Source organism: Lepus europaeus, chromosome 12 (assembly GCF_033115175.1).
Source record: "Lepus europaeus isolate LE1 chromosome 12, mLepTim1.pri, whole genome shotgun sequence".
Lineage (NCBI taxonomy): Eukaryota > Metazoa > Chordata > Mammalia > Lagomorpha > Leporidae > Lepus > Lepus europaeus.
In genome coordinates, this window is record NC_084838.1 from 91,541,993 (window position 1) to 91,565,951 (window position 23,959).

General features: G+C 58.1%; 1 protein-coding gene across 2 annotated transcripts in view; it reads right to left on the reverse strand.

Moving 5' to 3' along the window:
* Positions 1 to 3,595: 3,595 nt before the first annotated feature.
* The window catches only part of FGD3 (FYVE, RhoGEF and PH domain containing 3), a 53,575-nt gene continuing 33,211 nt past the window's right edge, over positions 3,596 to 23,959 (reverse strand). For both annotated transcript variants that reach the window (XM_062207099.1, XM_062207100.1), the window contains exons 6-18: positions 23,235 to 23,391; positions 22,179 to 22,317; positions 21,514 to 21,572; positions 20,022 to 20,168; positions 18,355 to 18,447; positions 16,922 to 17,001; positions 16,043 to 16,073; positions 15,482 to 15,589; positions 14,081 to 14,143; positions 8,117 to 8,239; positions 5,730 to 5,843; positions 4,905 to 5,045; positions 3,596 to 4,371 (exon numbers count right to left, since the gene is read on the reverse strand). In XM_062207099.1, the coding sequence (XP_062063083.1) occupies positions 4,120 to 4,371; positions 4,905 to 5,045; positions 5,730 to 5,843; positions 8,117 to 8,239; positions 14,081 to 14,143; positions 15,482 to 15,589; positions 16,043 to 16,073; positions 16,922 to 17,001; positions 18,355 to 18,447; positions 20,022 to 20,168; positions 21,514 to 21,572; positions 22,179 to 22,317; positions 23,235 to 23,391 (1,507 nt within the window). In that variant the 3' untranslated portion in view covers positions 3,596 to 4,119. The remainder of the gene's footprint in view (positions 4,372 to 4,904; positions 5,046 to 5,729; positions 5,844 to 8,116; positions 8,240 to 14,080; positions 14,144 to 15,481; positions 15,590 to 16,042; positions 16,074 to 16,921; positions 17,002 to 18,354; positions 18,448 to 20,021; positions 20,169 to 21,513; positions 21,573 to 22,178; positions 22,318 to 23,234; positions 23,392 to 23,959) is intronic.

Genomic DNA, 23,959 nt, shown 5'->3' on the forward strand with positions numbered 1-23,959 from the left:
CCCCCGTGGCCACTCCCCGGTTCTGTGACTACCCGAGCTTCTACTTGGGAGTGGGTACCCGGAAATCCAGCCAGCCAGAATGTGGGGTGAGGGCCAGCTGCTCCCAACAGTCTGACCTACCCCAGCCACCTTCCTCTTGGCCCACCCAGATCTCCAGCCCCAGCTTCACCTGACCCGCTGGGATGGAGGCCTCCACCCAGGCTGAGATGACCTCATGAGAGGTGCTGTGGGCAGGAAGCAGCCAGCTGCCGCGAAGGCCAACTGGTCCCTGGCAACTACCTGCCACCCCGGGAACCACAGCTGCCTCATCCCAGGGGCAGGAGGAAGATTCTGAAGGGGAAGTGGACAGGCTTGGACCCATCTGTCCAGTGCCAAGCACTGCACACACACACGCTACCTTGCAGCTTCAGAGCTGACCACTGGGAGCCTCACAAGGAGGGCATCATGGGGCAGGTGCAGGAGTGGGCCAAGGGTCATGCCGTCCTCCATGAAAGTGGGAGGTGGGCACAGCTGGAGCCAGATCCACCCACACCTAAATGCCCCTCTGCCAAGTCCTGGGGCTGGCGGCCTCTCTGGCTCAGTGTCTCCTTCTCTACAATGGAGCAGTTGTCAGAGGAGGAGCTGACGAGAGCCCCAAGACCCAGGGTCAGTGCCGGGCCTTCCTGACCCAGGCAGCCTCCAGTTCTCCATCCGTGCACTGGGAAACCTGACCCAAAGTGCTCAGGGGCTATGAGGCAAGACGGGAGTCCCTGAGGCCCTTCCAGGCGGTGGGCAGCTTTTCACCAAGCACCCAGCACTGCTGAGGGGCACGACTGCCCTCCCTCGCGGAGCTGCTAAGCTGTGGGGAAGTGGACAAGAGAGCAACGAGTCCGGCCAAGGAGTGGAGACGCTGGGGGAAAGCTATCTGTGGTGGCAGACATCGAGGACCTGTGGAAGAGCCCACTGCATGCTCGCACAGAAGCCCTGAGTTGGGAGGAGACTGGCGGTTTCTGCAGGCCGCATGGAAGGCTCCTGGTGATGGCAAAAGGCAGGAGAAGCGAGGCAGGCAGGAAGTGTGGCAGGGCCAGGACTTGCAGGCCTGATATCCACATGGGATCAGCACGGTTGCATCCGGTAGGATGGGCACTCGGAAGGCCGAGCCTGCAGGTGGTGTGGCCGCAGGGCACAGTATGTGCACAAGTGAACCCAGCTGGTCCTTTGCACACTCCCCTCTCTGGACGTGTTTCTCAACTGCAGACACTCTTGAGCCATGATGGTCTTGTTGGCAGCTGGGAGCCCTGGTGCATTCAGGCTGCAGGGGATGCCTGGTGGGGCTGGTGTGCTGGGTGGGGTGGTGGGCACCCCGGGACCCTCAGTGGGAGGTGGGCAGACCTCCATGCAGGAACCTCAGCTGAGAGTCTGTTCACTGTGCCCCCTGGTTTTCTTCCGTATCCCCTCATTTGTGGCCATGGAAACCTTTCCGCTCAGGAGTGCCCTGTTTCCAGCTCAGGCTCCAGGTGCCCCTAGCCCAGTCCTTGCCCATGTGGTGAATGGGCACCCAGATTTTGTCCTGCCCCAAAATCCTAGGAACCTAGAAAGTAGGAACCCCAGCACAGTGACCTCCTGTGCCTGCAGGAGGGGCTGGCCTCGGGGACGAGGAGGAAGGACTGGGAAGAGCCAGAGCCGATGGCGTTCAGCAGGTGAGCAGGCCTCACTGCCCTGTGGATGGGCAGGGTCTTGTGCCCAGGCCTGGGCTCTGGAGGGCAGGAGGCGGCCGGGGGTGGGGCCCACGTCAGGCAGCCAGACGCGGAGGTATGCAAACAGGCCCCTCGCTGGGGCGTCCAGTGGACTGGCTTCTGGCACGGACACTAGGACGGCTGCCCCACGAGGCAGTTCCGCAGGCAGAGGCCCCTCCCTCTCCCTGCTGGAGCCCCAGCTCCCTCTTCCAGGCAAAGTGAGAGCAGAGAGAACACGCATGCAGGCGCGAGCCAACGGTTGTCCAGCAGGTCCCCGGGGCGGGTGATGGAGTCGGGGGCACGCCCAGCCCCAGTCTGCGGGGCGGGGGACGCAGAGTTAACCACCACTCTGAGCCTTGTTGACTGGGGCTGCCCCAGGCTGGTTGGGACCACAGTGACTTTGGGCTTGGGGTTTTTCACAAGAGCAGCTGAATTTCTTTCATCTCTAGAAAACGCTGGAAGCTCTGTCTTCGCCTGGCCAGGACAGTTGGCAGAGGCTCCCCATATCACCATGGCCTCCGGCCCCTTACTCATCCACCTGGCTGCTGTCAACATGACCCGTGAGGACAAGGACCACTGTAGGGCATCAGTTAAAACCTCCAACCCACCCATCCCTCCTCTGCTCATGGTCCCCCTCCTGCCCCTGGCAAGCTGAGAGGAGTGTTCTGAGGCCGCTGGGTACCCCTGTGTGTAGGGAGAGGCGAGGTGGGAGCTGGCAGCCTTCTGTGGGGTTGACCGTGGGCACCCTAGGCACAGTCTCAGCCCTGCAGCCCCCTGCCCTGCTGCAGTCATGTCTGGCAGGCCGATTCCAGCTGCCCCTTGCCCTGTCTGAGTGGGGTGGGGTTGGGGTGGGGGCTTCAGGTGGTTTCCTGCGTCTCTTTGGGCAGCAGCTGGAGCAGGAACCAGGTACCTCCATGCCCTCCAGAAGGGCTGGCCCTGACCCTCCTGGAGGTATGCTGTCCAACGTGGAAGTTCACAAGCTGCTTTATCTCCAAGCCTCAGATTCTCAATGAGGAACTGGCCGGAAAAACCCATCGTGACCCAGTGAGTCACGCTGGGCACCCGATACAGACCCAGGGGGAGGCTGGGGCTCCCCTGCCATGGTCCTGCCCTCTCCCAGGCAGCCCAGCTGGAGGCTCCACATCACCGGCGCTTTTCTTCTCACCTGGAGCCTCCCCTGTCCTGTTCCCCCTCAGCCATGCCCTCACTGTATCGCGCCTTCTTACCCATGGGCAGCTGTCCACACCTGTCCTACAAGTCTGCCCAGGGGTCCTCTCCCAGTGCTGTGTGATGTTCGAGGGCTGGGGGTCCCGAGGGGCTGGTCCCTAACTCCCCCCAGCCCGTCTTGGGCATCTGGCACTGGGACCTTCCCATCTCTCTTTTTTTTTGATCCAAAGCCAGGAGCCAGGTGCTTCCTCCTGGTCTCCCATGGGCTGCAGGGCCCAAGCACTTGGGCCATCCTCCACTGCACTCCCTGGCCATAGCAGAGAGCTGGCCTGGAAGAGGAGCAACCGGGACAGAACCCGGTGCCTACATTGGATGCCGGCGCCGCAGGTGGAGGATTAGCCAAGTCAGCTGCAGCGCCGGCCACCTTCCCATCTGTAAGCCTGGCTCACAGGATGCAGCCCCCGGGATGCAGAGCTGCCCCCAGGCCAGGTGTGCGGTCTGTGCCATTCTGTCACCCTGGTCCCCACCCCCCACCCATGGCTTGCCTGCCATAGGACCCTGAGGGGCTAGGAGAGAGCACAGCAGCCAGGCGTACCTGCAGTGGCCTGCGTTTATTCCTGCAGACAGGCAGTGCTGCCCACAGGGCCGGCCACAAGTCTCACAGTGGCCACGCGGCCAGGGCAGGTCCGAGAGTGGCTGGGCAGCAGCCGGGAGTCCAGCCAGGTGGAGCAGGCCGAGCCTTGGGCCTCCACAGGCAGCTCCTTCTGGGCTGTGGGCTGAGCGCACAGCCTCAGGAGAGGTAGGGAAGGGAAGTGAGCGCTGGGGAAGCAGGGTGCAGTCCAACTCACGGGATGCAGACAGGTGGGCAGAGGCCGGGCGGCTGTATGTGGCTTTGCCTGCCACCATCTCCAACTGCCTTTTGGAGGCAGTGCTCATGGCACAGTCCACTCAGACGGCATTTCCTTTGGCAGTGGCCACACTCCCTGCCCTGGCCACACTGCTGGGGCTGGAGCAGAGGATGCTAGGTCTGAGCTCTTGGCTGAGACTGGCTGTGTGACCCTGGGTAAGTGGCTCTCTGGGCCCAAGGTTCTTCCTCTCTGGAGTAGAGGGAGCCTTCAGGACCAAGGGCCCTGAGTTTTGGGCCGTTGGCCCGCCCTCAGCAGTCCTGGGCGCCTCCGATACCACCTCCTGGGACAGCACAGGCCTGACGTAGTGCAGCAAAGGCAGCGGGCTGAGCTCATGGAATGGCTGTGCCCAGCGGGGGCTGGGGTTCTGGGGCTCCTGGGCTGTCCTGGGCTGGGTCCCTCCGGGCGGCGGTGCTCAGGGCCTCCAGCCAGCGCTGCTGCAGCTCCGTGGAAGGCATGCTCAGGTACCAGGACTGCTGGCCCCGCTGCAATTTCAGTACATGCCCCACCTCCAGCCCCTCTGCAGGCTCCGGCACGCTCACCGTGCAGCCAGGGAGACGGATGGGGCACAGCTGCTGGCTGTCCTGCAGTGAAGGAGCCAGGGTCAGCGTGCACGGCTGGTGGGCTCGCCTGTGCTGCCCTGTCAGCTGGAGGATTGGCAGCCCCCTCCCCACCCGCTGACAGAGGAGGCGAGAAGGAGGTCCCCTTACCCTCCAAACCTCCAGCCCCCATGGCCTCTCTCAGGCTGCTCTCCCCAGAGGTGAGGCAGGACAGCCCTGGGACATGAGCAGCAGCAGGTGGGGCTGGGAAGTGCCTGGAAGGCACCCTGAGTAGGTGAGGTTCTCTAGCTCCTGGCTCGCCCAGGATACATGAATGAATGAAGGAATGAATGGATGGGTACACATGAGAAGGAGCCACCTGCCTGTCCCGACTCAAACCCCGACTGGCTCCGGGGTCCTGACTCCTGCAGGTGGAGAACAGGGGTTGATTCTGAAGACAGCTGGGGGCCTATGTCCCACTGCTCATACAGGTCTTTCCCAGGCAGGGAGCCGTGTGCCACCTTGGGCACTGCAGGCACAGTGGATTCCCAGCCCAGAGCTTGGGGTGGGACACACACCTGGCTGCTTCCTCTCAGGTGCAGAACGTGGGGGTCCGGCAGAGGGATGGTGGCCCACACCTCACTCCAGGTCGTCCCATCGTCCGACAGCTGTAGGGAACTGCAGAGCAGGCTGGGCTGGGGGTCCGCAGCAGGCAGCTTCTGGTGATACGGGGCACAGGTTAGGGGTGGTCTCACCTGCAGGGGTCATTCAATCACTGGAGGGGGCGGGGGCAGGGCCAGAGCTGCTGCTGAGGATGAGCCAAGGCCGGACAGGGGCTGAACCCAGCCTCTCCTGGCTCCAAAGGTCACTGGGGGCAAGCTGGCAGGGCACACTTGTGGGATCACGTGGGGTGTGCAGTTTGGATCCTCTGATGGGAGTGAGACCATGTGCAGGTCAGGACAGCGTTAGTGTAATAGGGAGACCCAACGTGTGTGGGCACACGCCAAACACACCACAAGCACATACAGACACACACCACTGGCATGGAGGGGAGAGGCTGGTGCCCTGTCACCCTCTGACCACGCAGGTGATGCTGTGGCAAGAACAGCATCTCCCTGCAGGTGGGCCTTGAAGCTAGAGTGGGGCCAGCTCCAGGTCTTACCCTCTAATCAGCGTGACTCCGAGAAAAGTTGACCCTTGTTCTCACGTGCAAGTGGTCCCCAAGCCCCAGCCCTGCCTGGCCCTGAGATGCCCAAAATGCATACGTGTGACATTTTGGGTGCAAGTGTCACTGCTCCCAGCAGCTCTCCCGGGTTCTAGAGCCTGTGGACCCTACTGGGAGCAGACTTAGCTCAAGCGGGGTGGGGGTGGGGGAAGGCTGCATAGGAGCCAGGACCACCCACCTCTGTGTGGCTCTGCTTGGCCGGAGTCGCTGGCTGGGTCAGGAAACACGCTCTGCAGACGCGGCTCTGCCTGCTGTTCTCAGCCTTGAACTCGGAGCACTTCCCGCAGATGACCTGCAAGATGGACGGCCCCTGAGACCCCACCTCTCAGAGGGAGGAGGGGGGCGGACTTATGGTGTGGAGAGAGAATCCTGCAAGTCCTGTCCGGGGCAGAGAGCAAGGCTGGTCCCCAGGGCATCCAGAACCCGCCATCCCCATCTAGGGGCCTGGCATCCAGGAGTCTGTGCTTCCAGACAGAAGGGCAGAAGGAGCTGCCAGGCACACGCAGACACCCATGTCTCCAGCCACCAGAGGGATGCCAGGCAAAACCTCGGGGCCTCTTACCCTGAGCCAGGAAACGCGTGTTGGTGAGAACCTTGGGGAATGCATGGAGGTACACCACTGGGGAAACCAGTACAGCGATTCCTCGAAACAGCAAACACAATTACCACGCGGCCCAGCACTTCCACTCCTGGGTATTCACTCAGAAGAGTTAAGAGCAAGATCCCAAAGAATGGTTTGCACACTCATGTTTACTGCACCACAAAATCACAGTGCCAAGAGCTGGTCACAAGCCAAGGTCTATCACAGATCAACAGAGAAAGAACTCTCAGTCTACCATGCACAAAGGTGTGTGGTGTGCGGGGATCAAGCTAAGGGATGCCCCTCACTGACTCTGCCGGAGCTCTCAGTACCCGGGCCCCACTCCACTCTACCCACCTACAGACCTGTCAGCCCCTCAGAGCTGCAGTCCATCCATCATCCTGTCTCTCCTGCCTCTCCCAGTACACAAGAGTCTCTCCTCCAGTCTCAGCACCAAGCACATTTGCCTTTCAGCATCATCTCTCTATTGTGCCACCAACACTCACGTGTCCTTGGCTGACACTGCTGGGGCCATGCCACCCTTGGCCTGAATTCAGGGTTGATCTTGGTCTCAGCACTTGTGACTCTTTGCAGCTTGGACCTCCTCTCTTGAGATGCCGACCCCTCCCTGGATGGTCTCCTGGGTCCCGCTGATCCCAACTGCACTAGGGAGCCTTGAGATCATGGCTGCCTCCACCTCTGGTTGTAGCCAAGTGAGGCCTCCCCATCCCAGCCACTGTACCAGCATACGCTGGTCCTCCTCAGTGGTCAGCTGGCCCAGTCCCTCCCTGACACCCACTGCAGGCCAGGCTCTGGGTCAGGCAGCCCATACATCCCTCACATCTTTTTCTGTTCCTTTCCCACTAGACATGAGGGCCTGTAACCATCCTCTACCATCCACCATCCCCCTGTCATCCCATTCATCCACCCACCCTGCTAGCCATCCTTCATCTATACTTCCCCTCATCTACACATCCCCCCATCCATCCATCAAAGGACTCACCCGCTTATTCTCCCCGCCCCCACCACCAGTGTGGGAAGGCTTTATGAAAAGGCACAACAACAAAACAGGTGAAACTGAACACATTTATGCTAAGTGAAATAAGCCACAAAGAGAAATATCACATTTTTTCTCTTGGATGTGGAAGGTATAGAGAGTATAAAAATAGTGTGGGCAGGGACCTGCCCTATGGTATAGTGGGCTAAGCCTCTGCCTATGGCATTGGCATCCCATATGGACATCCCATGTCCCAGCTGCTCCTCTTCCACTCCAGCTCTCTGCTATGGCATGGGAAAGCAATGGAAGATGATCCAAATGCTTGGGCCCCTGCATCCACGTGGGGGACCAGGAGTTTCCTCCTGGTTCCTGGCTTCGGATTGGCTCAGTTCCAGCCATTGTGGCCATTTGGGGAGTGAACCAGCAGATGGAAGACCTCTCTGTCTTTCCCTGTCTGTAACTCTACCACTCAAAAAAGTGTGGGCATCATATTTTTTGGTATTAGTTATAAACATTGTCTTCACTAGATTATATCATCTATATGACAATATACCCATCTTTCCTCACTTTATGATCATTGTTAATGGATCCTACATGTAATGTTAATATTTTTGTTTTCAAGAAAAAACAATATATGTGTAGGTATATAATATCTACATAGTGGAGCTGGCATTGTGGCATAGAGGTTAACCTGCTGCCTGCAATGCACATGCAATATGTGGTTTCAGTCCCAACTACTCCACTTCCAATCCAACTCCCTATTTTTTTTTTTCTGGACAGGCAGAGTTAGACAGTGAGAGAGAGACAGAGAGAAAGGTCTTCCCTCCGTTGGTTCACCCCCGCTAAATGGCCATTATGGCTGGCGCGCTGCGCCAATCCGAAGCCAGGAGCCAAGTGCCTCCTCCTGGTCTCCCATGCGGGTGCTGGCACAGTCACGGCCACCTGTCCCTTTTGCACCATGCCCTCCCCTCCCCTGCCGGGTACTCACTGCCCCACAGAGCTTGCAGTGATGCCTCCTCTTGGTGATGGAGTTGAAGGTCTCGCCACAGCTCTTACAGCTCTGCTTCTCCTTGTCACGTCTGGTCCTACAGGACAGTTTTCTAGGCTCCGGCTACAAGGGGGTAAAGAGCTGTCATCAGCTTCGCCCTGCCCTGTGGAGTGTGCAGGGACAGCTCTTGCCCAAGTAACATTACCCATGCTCAAGGCCAAAGGGGACCATGCAGAGGGGAATGAGGTAAACAGGCAGGCAGCCTGTCCCTTCCCAGCTGGCCCCAGGGCCCCCACAAGTCATGTCGAGTGAGATCCCAAGTGCATCAAGACCTTTTTGTCTGGAACTGCCAGGCCAATGGCTTCATCAGGTGCATGTGAGAAAACACGGTTGAGCCAAGACTGGAGGAAAAGGCATTCACAGAGCAAGTGGGCTCAGCAGGGGCGGCCCCAGCACTGAGGTCCAGGGCACCTGCCAAGCTCCGTACCTCATCAGGCTACCCTGTGCTGGGCACTTGGGAACAAATACGCCCTGCCAGGTGTGCCACATGCATGAACACATGTGCCCACCCCATGCCTGCATGCACACGGTGTGGGGCATCCAACAGGGCTTATGGGGGGGATTGATGTGAGCTGAGCTGGCTTGGGGCGTAACTCCCACTGTCTCCCTGCCGCTGTAGGAACTCCTGCCAGAGAGCACAGCAAGGATGGTGGAGCAGGCTCACCTAAGGGCTGCTGGCCAGGACTCGGCTCCCCTGTCTGAGCGAGCACTGGGGGGTGGAGACAGGAGGTTCCTGCTCTGCCCTCATCAGCCCTATGACCCTGGAGGAGCTGCTTCTCTTAAGTTTCCTCATCTGTGAAATGGGGCGAGTGGCTGCTTCCCTGGCCCTAAGCCTCATTCCAGTACATGAAATCCGGACTGTTTTGGGTGACTTGCTAGTTACCCTTTCATGTTACAATAGCCCGGGAAACCCCAGGGATGTACCACTGTGGACGAAACTGCTTCCTGGGCTGTTGATCCCCCTAGAAGACCCCAGCCCTGCTCCAGGCTCCTCCCTGCTGACAGAGAAGACAGACCTGAAGGAGAGTTCAAGGCAGTCCAAAGATCTTTACCAAATTTCCCAGGATGGGGCTGGCGCGGTGATGTAGCAGGTTAACTCTCTGCCTGCAACATGTTCATCCCATACAGGCGCGGTTCAAGACCCATCTGCTCTACCTCCGATCCAGCTGCCTGCTAATGTGCTCGGGAAGGCAGCACAAGAAGGCCCATGTTCTGGGCCCCGGCACCCATGTGGGAGACCCAGCAAAGTAATACAGATGTCTCAGAGCAAATTCTGGCCATGCACATCCCAGCTGCACAGCCTGCCGTGTGGTCTCTCTCACTGTCCCCACTGGGGGCTCTGCCACTGTGGGGCATGGGGTCCTGGGGGTGAGGAAGGGTGACAGGGACACTGGCTCTGCTCTGTTTTGTGAAGTCAGCCCACTCTCCAAGGACACAGGTGTAAGATGACCCTGCTGCAGGTGACCTCACGCTCAATACTACAGTCTGGGCTCCAAGACCCCAGGTGGACAGCAGGTATCCTTGACTCAACATGCAAATCTGTCACCTGCCACGCCCACATCTTCCCTGAGGGCTCCACCCCCACACTGCTTCTCCCTTGTGACTGCCTCTCCAGGACTTCCGGGGATTCAAATGTGCCCTGAGAAGTGGGGGGCCTAGGGCATGGCAGGGACTGTGAGAAGGAAAGGGATAGAGAGGGAAAGAGGCCACCCCCAGGCCACCCACCATCCCTGCCGTCCTGGTGAGGGCTCAGTGGGCCTGGGAGTGGGTGGTAGTTGGCAACAGGGCACCCCATGTGCTGTTCTCAGGGGCCAGGGCAGGGGGCCCAACACTGCTCAGCAGCTAAGAACACAGGAAGCCATGGAGCGCACTGGGGTCACTGCAAGGCAGGTGCTGGCCCACAACAGGGTGGAGGAGAGGCTTTGGTGAGCTCAGGCTCCTGAGGCCTCACAGGGACCTGGTCCCCGCTGAAGGTCAGAGGGCAGCGCCCAGAGCAAGGAGGCAGCATGAGGCTGGGGCTGCCTGGATGCCATGGCCTCCTTTATCAGGCAGGTCTCCCGCAGAGGGCAGCAGAGTGAGAGCTCAGAAGAGCCCTGTACAGGTGCCAGATGCTAAGGATCACAGACCACTGCACCCACCCCGATGTGGCTCTGCCCCTGGGCACACCAGCTTCCAGAACCAGGGTCCAGCTGGATGTGTACACGGCAGGTGACGAGGGGGACAAGGAACCCCCTGTGGCCAGGAACAGGGAGTCAAACCAACCATGCACCTTGCTTGGATGAGGCTGTCAGGCTGAGCAGAGGCAGGGACTCAGTTTTCTGAGTGGATGGCAGGACGGCAGGAAGGCCAGGTCCTGCTTTTCCCGGAAAATGGGAATTGCGGCTTCTGCAGTAACTGGCCGAGCAAGTGACCGCACCCCACAGAGCCCCAGGTGCCCAGTGTTGCCCTGGAAGGTGAGGTTTTTCCAACAGCTGAGGCACAGTGTGAGGGTGGGCACAGGGCACAGGGCTCCATCCTGGAAGAGGTGGTTCCGGCACAGCACAGTGGAGGAGGCGTGGCCTGGCCCTCCAGGTGGCAGCGTCAGATGCCTTGCTAGCTCTCGGAGGTGTGTGCGTCACCCAGGGCAGATCTGGGGCTCGGTGAGGCCCTCTGGACTCCGACACTTCATACTTCTGTTAAGAATGACTTGATCTGCGCAGAATGGGGAAGTCTGAATTCTCTGACTCCCCTTACAAAACTTCCTGGCTGGGGTTTAGCCTCTCTTAGGAAAGAAGGTCTCGCAACAGCTGTACACTGAAGAAATCAGGGCTCAGGAAATGAGACCACTGCACCCTGTGGCATATATTCCCTCTCCAGACATGCTAAGAGGGAGCATGCCAGCAGGCAGCGAAGATCACTCTTTTGGGCATCAATTTAAAACTTGTGTCTTTGCACCTTGCGTGGATTGGTCCTGCCCTACTCGCCCTGTGTGCTCAACAGCTGCACACTGAGGCGTCCTGGGTCCCAGTTCAGTTCTGCTTGGCACAGAGGCCAATGACAAACACCTGGCTAGACCAGGCCAGCCAAGTCCACTGGGGTTGTCTGTGGGTGGATGGCGGCCTTGCTGGGTGTGAATGAAGGGACAGAGACAGAGACCAGACCTTGAATTGTGATCCCAGACACCCAGCTGTGGTGGGCTTCACGTTGTGCAAGCTGCGTAAGGCTGAACCCCACAACACAAGAAAGCAAAAGATGCGAGGTGGATTGAGCATGCCCAGGACGGCCACCATGACCAGGAGACACTGCACAGGGGCGGAGGCTCTGGGCCTTGAAGGCTCCAGGTACCTTCTCACCTGTAACAGGAGCAGCCCCTGTGTGACTGCAGGCACCTGACACAGCCTCTCTGATCTCCCTGCCTGGGGGGCAAGTGAGGCTCCAAGGGGTGGCCCCTGGGAGCCTTGGTTTTCCCCCAGGGTAAATATTTTAAGACGTGGTCTTCTGAGCTCCTTCCTCTGCTCTGGTCACTGATCCCCATCAGCCTCTGCTGTGGGACCCTCCTCTCCACAAAGGCCTCTTTGCTGGATTCCCCTCGGGGCCCTAGAATCCTACAGACAGCCTAGGTCCTGCCTGCCCTGGCCTGGGCTCCATCTCCCGCCATTTCCCTGCATTCCCCGGGGCCTGTGGGCTGGTCGGTGGGCAGTCAGTGGCTGGAGTTCAAGGGCACTGTCATGGAGATGGTGAAGGGTGTGTGACCAAGGCATCTCCATCTGCCCACGAAGCTCACACCCATGAGCGTAGTTTCTCCCAAGGATCCGGAAAGGAGGTGACCAGAACCATGTGGGACCAGCACAGGGCCAGCCTCACACACAGAATGACTGAGGGACCTGCTCACGTGGCAGCGTTGGCCCCAGTCAGGCCTCAGGCAGGTCAGACAGCAGGTACCAAGGCCCTGGGGCCTGGTGGAGTAGGGGAGGCCAGGGCATCGCTGGGAGGGGACAGGAAGCAGGCAGTCAGGAGGAGCCAATGCAGGAAGCCATGTGGGGCTCAGATGTATGTTTCCCCTCAGAGCTGCCCAGCTGCACTCCGACTTCCTGGCTTTCAGTCTGAAGGAGAGACAGGTGCTGCTCAGCGGAGCCCAGCAGCAGGCCACCTGACCACGGGGCCCTCCTCTGGGCCTGCCGGTGTGGATTCTGAGGGCCTCCCTGAGACCCCTTTGCCCTCCCTGAAGCCCTTCAAGGCCAGCTTGCTAAAGCTCAGGCCACAGGAGGGGGTGGCCGGGCAGTGGTGAAGGGAGGTCGGGGTGTCCTCCCACCAATCCATGCAGGACAGCCGGCCCTGTGACTGTGAGGTGGCTGGAGCGCAGGGCTGGTCATACAGCAGCCAGCCCCATCCCCCAGCCCCAGGTCGGTCCTGTCTCCTGGCTGGGCCTCCCCCTGCTCCTAGTCTCCAAGGCCATCTCACCTCACTGCCCTGAGCCCCGTTCCTCCTCCACAAAATAGGGCGGCCCCAAGGAACACCCCAGAGCAGCAGTGAGAAGGGAACAGCGTTGTGTGTGCCGAGAGCTGATGGCTGGTGCCGACTCACAGGCTGAGTCATCAGCTGTCCTAGGCCTTGTCCAGCTGAGCCCACGCCCTCCCAAGATGGAGCAAGGGCTGGGAGGGTAGGCATGCATGTGTGCGTGTAAGACACACAGACGAAGAGAAAGGCAGAGAGAAGAGTGAGCCAGCACGAGGGGAGGCCCTGCTATGTTCTGAATGTTCAGTGTCCCCCAGAGGCCCATATGTTGAGGGCTTGGTTCCCATGGTGGTGCTACTGGGAGGCAGGGGAAGCTGTAGAAGATGGGAGGTCCTTAGGTCATTAGGGGCAGGCCTTGGAAGGTAGTGCTCACGTGACCCCTCAAGTGCTTGTGCAAGGGGCGTTAGAAAGCCCGTCTGGCCCCAGCCACCCTCTGCTTCCCTTCCTGGCCAGCCTTTGACCTATCCTCTGCACGTCCTCTCCGCAGCCACCATGGGCTCCTGTGCCAGGCCATTTAGACCTTGAACCTCCCAAAATGGGAGCTCAGTAAATCTTTTGTCTTTATAAATTGGCTGCCTCGACCACTCCTTTACAGAAACAAAACAGTTGGCTAGAATAGGGAGAAAGCCTTGGAGGAGAGAATGCAGGGCTGTGCCCTAAGGTGGGATCTCAAGACCCCTGGGGAGATACAGACCCTGTGTGTGGGGTGATGTTCAGGGAAGCCAGCCCAGGTGGATGTTGTGGTGCCACAAGAGTCACTCCCCAGCATGTGACACAGCAGCTGTCCCGGGTGGCTCAGGGTTCAGGTCCCCATCAGTGTTGGCCCTGATAGCCAATGACTATCACTCCAGGGACGGATGCTCACACAACAGGCACTTACGTGGCTCATCCTATATGACCTCCCAAATTACGAGGGTGACAGGTCTCACTCGGGGCCTCACAGCCAGTCCCCAGCGGGCAGGCAGTGGGACACAGCCCTGCCTTTGGGGGCTGCGCTGCTTTGAGAGGTTGAAGGCAGATGGAGGGAGGTAGGAGGCCAGACTCCCAGCCAGGGGCTCAGAGCTGGGGCTGGACCTGTCTTCTTTATGTTACTAACCCTCCTAAGCACTCTGTGTCTCCTTAATACCCATTCTACCAGGACACAGCTCACACACCCAAGAGCAGGAACGCTGCTGGAAATCGGAGAATTCTTACACGTGTACTCCTGGCCCAGGAATGACTCACCTGCACCCACCTCTTAGCAGCAACCACAGCCAGGCCTGAGGCACCAGGGCCTGGTCTCGGACTTTTCCCATTCCCACACGCAGACTCCCAGGCACAGCGAAGGGGAGTCTGCACTCTACCGACCTGCCGCTGCATCTCATCTGCTCCCCACCTTGCCCCTGCTGACCGCTGGGTGTGGCCACTCACCCCTGTGGCACTCCTGCTGCCGTCGATGGCCACCGTAGGCTCCACAGAGCTGGGACTCACCATCTGGAAGGGAAGCAGACCGGGTGAGAAGACATTCCCAGACCCTAGCTCCTCTGTGGCTTGAGGGCTGATGCAGGAGGCGGAACTGAGGGGTCTGGAGTTTGTGTGACTTTGGGGAAGCTGCTGCCCTGCTGGTCTGTGTCCACAGGACAAGGCCTCTGGGGTTCTGACATTTCCTAGCATGCTGGACACTGCCAGGGGACACCTGTCACATGCCTCTCCTGCACAGCCCCCCCCACTGCACGGTGAGGATGGCCCTTTGGAGTCCCCCTCCCACAGGGGTGCTCCTGGCGCCCCTGCAGCCCCAGCTTTCCATTGTGAGTGAGAGGGGCCCGGCTTCCTGGTGGAACAGGCCCTGCGATTTGAAAAACAGTTGTGCTCAGTCTCCATCCCCAGGTCACTCCCACGCAGGGAGGCCACAGGAATCTCCTGCCCATGGACTGTGCAAAGTTTTCTTCTAAAATTCATCTGTCCAGGAAGCAGAAAAGGTGAGCAGATTTCCATGCAATTAATAAGTGGGCAAAGTAAGCAGTGGGCAGATTGTGTGAGGCCTCAGGGAGGACAGAACCAGCCTAGGGCTGGGGCCTGCAGCTGCTGGGCCAGGCTGAGCTGGGCACAGTGGTCCCCCCGGGATAACGTGGTGGGAGACAGGGGCCCTTCATCCTCAAGTTGTGTCCAGTTCCCCCACAGTCTGGAGTGGAGGTGACCTCCCCTGGGCACCTTCCCTGGGTATCCTTGCTGGGGCTCTGGCCCTGTGCATACTGCCAGGGCCTCTTTTGTAGTGGCATAGACTCCCTCTTGCCAACCTCCCCCCCTGACTACACAGAAGCCAGGGCCATGGCTTCCTAGGAACCTGCCTCTGGTGTGACCCATGTCTTCATGCAGAGTGCCCCACCTCTGGGCCTCCCCACCCAGGGTGGCTCCATAGAGGACATGAGCTCCCCCAAGGGGATCTGAGCTGATGTCTTAGGGGTGCAGGGGCATTTGGAGAGAAAATACAACTGTAAAAAGGCACCTGGGGTTACTGGGCCAGACAGGGGGTGCGCAGAGAGTCCTCTGGCCTGAGACCTCTGAGACTACTTCCACAGGGAGGTGATAAGGGGTCTGGGTGCCAGGGGCTGTTGTGCAGGAGGCATCAGATGGCAACAAGACAGCACAGAGGAGCACTTCCTCCACACTGAATCCAGCCTCCTCATCCTCCTGGGTACCCAGCAGCGCCCGCATGGTGCTCAGAGAGGGGTGGGCCGTCAGCTGTCTCAGTTCCTGGTCTGGGAGGACAGCTGCTGTCTGCATGCCTGACCCTGTCCCTCCTGCCCTCCCTGTCCCAGGCTGTTGACTCACGGGTGAGTCTGGAGACGGGCTGGGGTCCTCGTCCAGGCTGCAGGCACTGCTGAAGGCCCTGAAGGTCTCACTGTTCTGCCTGTGCTTCTTGATGGTGGCCTGGATGACCTGAGCACACAGCAAAGCCACACACGTCATCAAAGAGCATGGGTAGGGGGATGGGAGTGGGGGGACTGTGCCTCTGTCCTCAAGGAAGAGGACAGGGTCTGGTATTCACGGAGCACCACCTGGACCCCTGGCCATCTTATTTACCCCCCCCCACTCCCCCACCCCGATCAATGATTTAACTCTTCCTAGGAGCCAGCCAGAAAGAGGAGACCTGGCAGGGGACAGGACACCTAGCCTGTCCCCCTCCAGGCCCATTTCTGTCTATTTATTTATGAGAGACCCTGAATAAGCAAATGGATGGGAAAGACCGTGTGTGCTTACTGAAAGCACGGGAAGGCCACTGCCTCAAGTCAGGGCACAGCCCATGGGGTCACAAGGCCATCCCATCTGTGAAATGGCCACACTGCTCAGTAACTTGGTCATTTAGTGACTTTAAAACTTAAGAGGCTTCACCTGAATCCATTCTTTCTTCTCTTCTTCAGTCCTATAAAAAGAAAGCAGCATTTTGGCAATCCAGTCTTGGATGCGGACAATCAGCGCCCAGTCTCCTTCAGCCCCGCGGCACACACCTAATTGCTCGCTGTTCAGATACAGCTCAAGGCCTCAAGGTGGACCCTGGCCAGCTGGGGTCAGCTGTGGGCTGCAGAACCCCTGCAGCGGATGCCAGTCAAAGCCTCCCTGGGCCATTGCAGACTACACAAAGCTCGGCCAACACTGGTGGGATGTGAGAGATGACATCATAGCTGCCAGTCCACGCACATGCCCAGCATTGCCTGGCTTGGCTGTGCTAGCAGTCAGCAAAGTCTCCAACAGGACCAGCAGCCCTCTGTCAGCAATCTGACAGACCCGACGTCACAGATGCATGGAAGCCTAAGTGCATGGATACTGCCCGCAACCTGGCAATGGGAGACCCAGCAGAGCCCCAGGTCCCATCCATGACGCTGGTGGATGGCTGTGGGGAAGGGTTATGCTACTCTAGGACATGGTGCATGGATATGGATGATTCCTGGTGAACTAAGTGGAAAAAGCAAGAGGCAGAGCAGGCTATGCAGTAAACAGCATCTGATTTTAGAAGTGAGGATATATGTATATGCACAGAAAACCCTGGAAGGAAACTCAAGAGATGGCTAGAATGTCTGTCAGGCCTGGGGAACAGGACTGGGCAGAGGTTTAACTTTCACTGGTCTTCCTTGGTACAGTTAAATGTTAAGCTAGAAATCAATGATGAAAACATGTCAGAAGGGCACCCTGTTTAGGAAAAGAAGCCATCTGCTAAACTCTCAGGTCAAGGGTGTTCACCAAGCAGTGGGCACAAGGGACAGCCACGCCTACCGAGCCTGCAGCTCCAGGGACCTGTTCTTCCCCACGATGATGAATGTGTGGGCTGCGTTTGGCTTCACGGTATCTCGCACCTGCAGAATGGGACGGAGAGCCAGAGGTGAGCCAAAACAAGCTGGTCGCTTCGGCAGCCCTATAACTGCAGCTTCGTGTTCTCTGACTCAGAGGTTCTAGTGCCAGGGATGGGGCAGAGGTGGCCCTCAGGTCTGCGGGGAGGGGATGTCAAGGTTCAGGGTAATGGTGGGAGGAAGGGTCAGTCCCACTGCATGAGCTGGTCCTTGGGGGATGCTAGACCACCTGACCAGCCCAACAGGGCCAGGACCACTCATCCTCTGTGCTTGGGGCTCTGCTGGCTGAACCTGCTGCCCACTGGGTCTTCTGCAGGAGCAGTCCCAGCCAGCCTCACTCAGCCCATGCCTCTCTCTGCAGGCACCATGTCCCTGAAGCAGTCGCACCCCTCGGGAGGGATGAGGGTCTTTTAAGAAGAATGAGAATGGCCATGGTCGTGCTGCAGGTGTCTGGAGCCCCCTGGGCCAGGTACAGCCTGAGTTTGGGGACAGAGACAGGATAAAGGGCACTAGAGCCTACCCAGAGGCTCATTTCTTTCAAGATTTTGCCCTTGTCCATCAGGACACACAGAACGGTGGCAGGCATGGCTCCTGGGGGCCCTTGGGCAGACCCTTCTCAGAACACCCTGGACTGCCTTGACTGCTAGGCCCTGGACCCTGCACCCTGCCAGAAATTCTGGACTTTCCCCACCCACAGGCTGAGAACTTCTGCATTACGACATCCGGTCACTTGAAGCAGGACTGACTTCCTACAAAAAATTTGCACAGACGGTTTCTTCTAACCACGGAAACAGGTACATTTTCTGTAGTCATTACTTTTAATGATATTTCTTAGCCTGGATTCAGAAACTTTCAACTTAAGAAGGAAATTCTCGGCGTTATTTAAGCAAATAAGAAAATCATTTCTACTCTTTGAAACGATTTGATACCTTGATTTCCCCTGTGTTTTTGGAGCACCAGTTATTTCAAAGCCCTCCTCGGCCTCCACTGCTCACGGAACAGGGGACAGCCAGATAAGGGTTGCTCTGGACCCACACAGATGCCTGGGAACCCTCCTCTGACTCCAAGTCAGTGCAGGAGAGGAAAGACCCTGGTCCCTGAAGACAGGCAGGGCAAGCAGGCTCACGCCCTGAATCTGGGCTTCCATCTGGCTCTGGAAGCAGGGCCCTGGGTCCTGGCCTTTCAGGTAACAGGGGTCAGGCAGAGAGAAAGGATCTGATCCACCCAGCCCAGGACATCAGGGCCCAGATGATGTTTGGACACCACCTCAGTCACAGCTAGAGGCTGCGACCAGATCCAGGCGTCCTCAGCCCTGTGTGGTACCCCTTCTGTGGGTGGGTTTCTCAGGAAGGGGCTCACCTGCAGGCCGGAGATGTCCATCTTTTCCCGGACACTGAACTTCTGGCCCATGAGCCGTAGTCTGGGTACACAGTAGAGAATCATGCTGTTGAGCTGCAAGGGAGATGGCACGGTGAGGTCCCAGGGAGCCCCTTACAGGGGCCCTTTTGGTTCCTTTCAAGCCACAAAGGAAAGCGTATCTTAGAAAGGTGTGCACAGACATTTTAACTATGGTTGCATCTTTGAGTGGGGAGACGGCAGACATGGCTTTGTGTCTGTCCAGTTTCTACGCTTTAGCTTGTCTGCCAAGAACGTGGGCTAACTGTGGAACACGCAAGCAGAACTTCTGCAGGAGCTGCTGCTGCGTGTGACACCACGGATGAATCTCTAGCACACCGTCAGTGCCAGACTCATCTGGTGGCATTTCCACGGCATTCTGGGAAAGGGAAAAATGACAGAAGCAGAGAAGAGAGCAACAGGGGCCGGCCAGGGGCTGCAGGGACTCTGAACCACAAAGGGGCCAGTTCCAGACAAGGGAACTGGGCGGGGGGGGGTGGGGGTGGGGTGGCGACTGAGTCATTCCTTAACTCGGTGGTGGTTACAATGACTGCATTCGTCAAAACTCAGAACTGTACAGCAGATGTGGGTTTACTGGATCTGCATCTTAAAAACAATAAAAAACAAATCTTTCAAAGAGATAACTGTCGATTCAAGAAGAACAGAAGCTACAGAAAAATGGGAAAGGTCCCAGGTGCCTGCCTGAGTCTCCTTATTCTTCCCTGCAGGCCAGGGTTTGGTTCTGGGCTGGCTGGAGTGAGTGAGTGAGTGAGTGAGTGTGTGTGTGTGTTTACAGTTCTCTGCTCTCTCCTGGCTCAGTTCCTGTCTGTGTGTGTGTGTGTGTATGGCTACAGTTCTCTGCTCTCTCCTGGCTCAGTTCCTGTCTGTGTGTGTGTGTGTGTGTGGCTACAGCTCTCTGCTCTCTCCTGGCTCAGTTCCTGTGTGTGTGTGTGTGTGTGTGGCTACAGCTCTCTGCTCTCTCCTGGCTCAGTTCCTGTGTGTGTGTGTGTGTGTGTGTGGCTACAGTTCTCTGGTCTCTCCTGGCTCAGTTCCTGTCTGTGTGTGTGTGTGTGTGTGGCTACAGTTCTCTGCTCTCTCCTGGCTCAGTTCCAGTGTGTGTGTGTGTGTGTGTGTGTGGCTACAGCTCTCTGCTCTCTCCTGGCTCAGTTCCTGTGTGTGTGTGTGTGTGTGTGTGTGGCTACAGCTCTCTGCTCTCTCCTGGCTCAGTTCCAGTGTGTGTGTGTGTGTGTGTGTGTGTGGCTACAGCTCTCTGGTCTCTCCTGGCTCAGTTCTTGTGTGTGTGTGTGTGTGTGCGTATGTGTGTGTGTGTGGCTACAGTTCTCTACTCTCTCCTGGCTCAGTTCCAGTGCAGGCAGATGAGGGAAAGTGAGGATGTTGGATTTAAGAGATAAAAGCATGAGATGCTTGCAGCACACGGGGCAGTACTGCCCGAGAAGGTTTGGCGCCTGGATGTGAAGACACCAGGCTGTGTGTGACCCCCCCAGGTGGGTCCTGGGGGTCTCTGAAAACCCTGAAGAGCCCTGTCCTTGGGCTGCCAAGCCCTGTAGGTACCACCCCGGGGCTGAGGGTAGAAGCAAGGGCACTCGGGCTGGGCTGGCAGCCTGGCTCACCAGAAAGAGGTGGCGGTCCTGGGCCGTGCCGTTCTTGGCTGACAACTTCTGGATGTGGCCTTCCTTGATCAGCTCGTTGGCTGGGTTGACGATGTCCTCCTCGCCACCCAGTTGCTCATACACCTCCAGGAGCTTATGCATTTTCTCCTGCAAGAGACACAGGGCCCAGACTGATGCAAGACCTCAGGAACCAAGAGCTTATGGGAGCTGCTGGGAACCCAGAGGCCAGTGGAGCCCTGTCCTGGACCCATGTCCTGGAATCCCAATAAGGCAATGAGTCTACTGGTAATGGAGTAGGAGGGAAACACAGGGCAACAGTCTAGTTGGGAGCTGAAGGGTGAAGAGGAGTTCACCATGCAGAGAACAACAACAACAACAACATCTACCTCCATTGCTGTGTGTCAGGTGTGTTCCACACACAATGCATATTTTAACTCATTTTATTCCAACACTGACCCTATGAAGTATGTGCCATAATTTTCTCCAATTTATAGACAAGAAAAATAAGGCATGGTGAGATCACCTGAGTGACTGTGATGCTACCAACCCACCAGTCACTTCTCCTGGTCCTGGTGGGTGGGTGGCCACGTGGCCAGTTAGCATGCCAGGTACGATCAGACAAGGGTGGTGGCCCACAGACCCTGCTGAGCCAGAAGCCAATGCAGCAGAAGGCAGAGCTGAGCCCACAGTGACCTAACAGAAGCAATGTTGCGCAGGGCTGGATCCCCTGTGCCCTAGCAGGCCCCATCCTTGGACTTGAGTGATCTCAGCTGGCACTCCTGGAAACAAGTAGGTTGGCCTGACCTGTCTCTGGCATGGATGCAGGTGGATGTGGGTGGGCCACAGGGAACAGCACGGGGTGTGGGGCACACTAGAGGGGCAGGCTAGGTCAGCACTGAGGGCCTTGCAGGAAACAGGGGAAAGGGCAGGTACACCTGGTGCGTACTGGGCGGTGAGGGCAGGGGACATACAGCTGGTGTACTGGAGGGCTGGAGGTGGGGTTGTATCTGGCAGTGCAATGGAAGAGCTGAGTGTGTGCCTGGTATGTACTGGGGGGCCTAGGCAGGCACAGAGCCAGTCCATGAATGAGACTAACCCAGCTTTAGGGAATGAATGGTGAATGAATGAATGACACCACGACCAAGAGCTGACAGTTATTATACCAGGTCTTCCTCTGAGCACTACATGCGGAGATTCCTTTAAACCCCACAACAGTTCAATAATAAGAGAGGCTCTGTCAGGGCCCCGTTTCACAAAAGGGGAAGCTAAGGCACAGAGCACTAACTTGCTGAGGATCACGGATCCAGAGAAGGGCAGGCTGGCCCAGCTCTAGGTGGAGCTCTGACGGCCCCAGGGGTCAGGGGAGAGGGTGCTCACTGATATGGCCCATCTGGGTCCTGGGGTGGAGGTGCTCACTGACCCAACCCCCCACCCTCACTCCCTGCACCGCTCTGCGGCTCAGATCCCCGGCGCCCCTGGGGAGCGCACTCACCACTTTGCGGATGGCGGCGTTGGAGTGGTCGGCGGCCGTGGAGATGAGCTCCAGGGATCCTGCAGGAGAGGAATCAGTCAGGCCAGGCGGGAAGAAGACGCCGCCCTTCTCCTCCTGGAGTGCCTCGGAGCCCCAGGGAGCTGACCCAATTTTGCCCCCTGCCTGGTGGCCCCAGGCTGCTTAGAGACCTGGGCCAGAAGAACAGGGTGTGGCCCATGGCTCCGGGTCTGCAGGGGGCCTGCTGAGGCCAACACCAGGTGAGACCTCCACTCTCCTACACAGATCCCTGCCTTGTGCTGCCTACTGGCCACCCCAAGGTCACTGCTCTTCAAGCAGGAATGCCTCCCCCCCCGCCCCCAGTCCCACAGGGTCTTTTCTTGGTGCCTAACCTCTGAAGGTTAGCATGGACCAATGTCTGATGGGACCTTCCCCACAGCCCACACCTACCCTGCACTTCTACCCTCAAGGACATGAAGTCACATCATGGACTGTTTAGGGGACTTCTCTTTCCAGCTCTTTCTGTGCATCTGTCTCTCACCCCACACCCCCTCTGCATCTCTGCCTCTTCATCTCTCGCTCGTCCTCTTGCCCCAACTCCACCATCAGGGATCCAGGCAAGCCCTCCTCCCCATCCCGCCCCTGGGCCTCGAGGCCACTCTGCTCACTCTCTGCGTCCTTCCTGTCTGGGTTGTCCCCTGGGAGCCTCTTCAGGTAGTCCTTGAGGAGCAGAGCATAGCGGGGGACCCTCTGCACGGGCTCCAGCATGTGGTGCTGCAGCGTCAGGTTCCCGCACACCTCCTGCTTCTGTGAGGACAGAGGATAGCAGGTGCACCCGAGGGCACAGCTGTGGACACTGGCACCACCCTGGTTCTGGCCATCACAGCCCCAGGTCCAGCTGCCCTCTGTGACATGGGCCAGCTGGGGAGGCTGAGGCTCAGGGAAACTGGGGGATGGGCTGAGGACCAGAACGCCAGGTGGGTTGGCCTTGGCCCCCAGAGCTCACTCTGTTCTGCGAGTACAATTCTCACTGGAGAAAAGAAAATGCTGGGACCAAACTGCCTCGTCCCTCGAGTGCTTTCCCTGCCAACGTCCACCTGTGCAGGAAGCCGTGCCGAGAAATCCAGCAGAGCTTTGCCCGACTCTTGCTATGGGGACTTGGACCCACATGTGTCCTTATGCCTAGAGGCCGTGGGGAGTCTTTCTGCAGGCTCCTCCTGCTCTGAGTGCATTGGGAGGGCTCCCCTCGTGCAGACACCCAGCCAGTCACAGCCACACAGCATGATAACATGTGGGCCTCGGCGAGACAGCTCCCTCCCGTGCATGATTCTCCCATTCATGAAATGGGAAGAACAGCCTGTCTTTGGGAATTACTGCAAGGACCAGGATCCGATGAGCATCAGGACTCATCCCACAATTTTCTCTCTGACTCAATAGCATCCTTTCTTATTTTTGGAGTTAAAAAATTTTTTTAAAGCAAGGATGCCTGGCATAGTCGTTAAGACACCTGCATCCCACTTCAGAGTGCCTGGGGTGCGAGGCCCAGCTCTGGTTCCTCACTCTAGCTTCCTGCTGATGCAGACCCTAGGAAGCAGCGAGTGAACCAGTAGATGAGAACTCTTCCTCTCTCTGCTTCTTAAATAAATTAGTAAAATCACGTTTTTATAAAGACACACCAGCCCCTGCACCTGAGAAGGCCCATGTCACTGCCCCAGCTGCCTTACCTGGATGCTGTGGATGACGTCTTTGAATGGCGGTGAGCGCTGGGTCCACGTGCTCACCAGTGCCATGGCCCTGTCAAAGTTCTTCACGTACTCGCCATACATCTTCAGGAACGGGGCCAGCTTCTGCAGGATGTCCCCCAGCCGGGGGTTCGTGTCCCTTCGTGGAGGAGTTAAGATCATCAGACACACAGCCCAGGTGGGATAAGGCCTGGAGCCAGTGGACATGAACTTCACAGGGTGGGGCGGGGGGGGGGGGGGAGGATGCTGGCAGAGGGACCAAGGCCATGGTCCGACTCCCAGTGCTGTGTGGCGACAGGTGGACTGGCCACCCTCTCCAAGCCTTCGTCAGGAGGTTAAGGTATAGGCTGCCTAAGAAGTACCCGACGCTGCAGGCTGAGAGCCAGGGCCCGAGCCAGGGGCCGTGAGTTGTAGCAGAGCAGCACATGTAATGGGCCACAATCAAAGAGGAGTCCCATAATACCATTTTACTCCGTTTAAGTGAGTGAAGCTTGCAAATGACAGGTACGATCGGACAAGGCTGTGGATAAGATCCGCCAACACAGGCAAAGTCCCGCCCAACACAGGCAAAGTCATGGGGGCAGCAGTGCCCTGCAGTGATGAAAACGAAAGCTCTCACTACTTCAAACAGGGATGGCAAACAGATTTCAAGAAGCAGGAAAATGGAGATTTGTTCTAAATAGATAATCAAAAGCTGGAAAGGTACC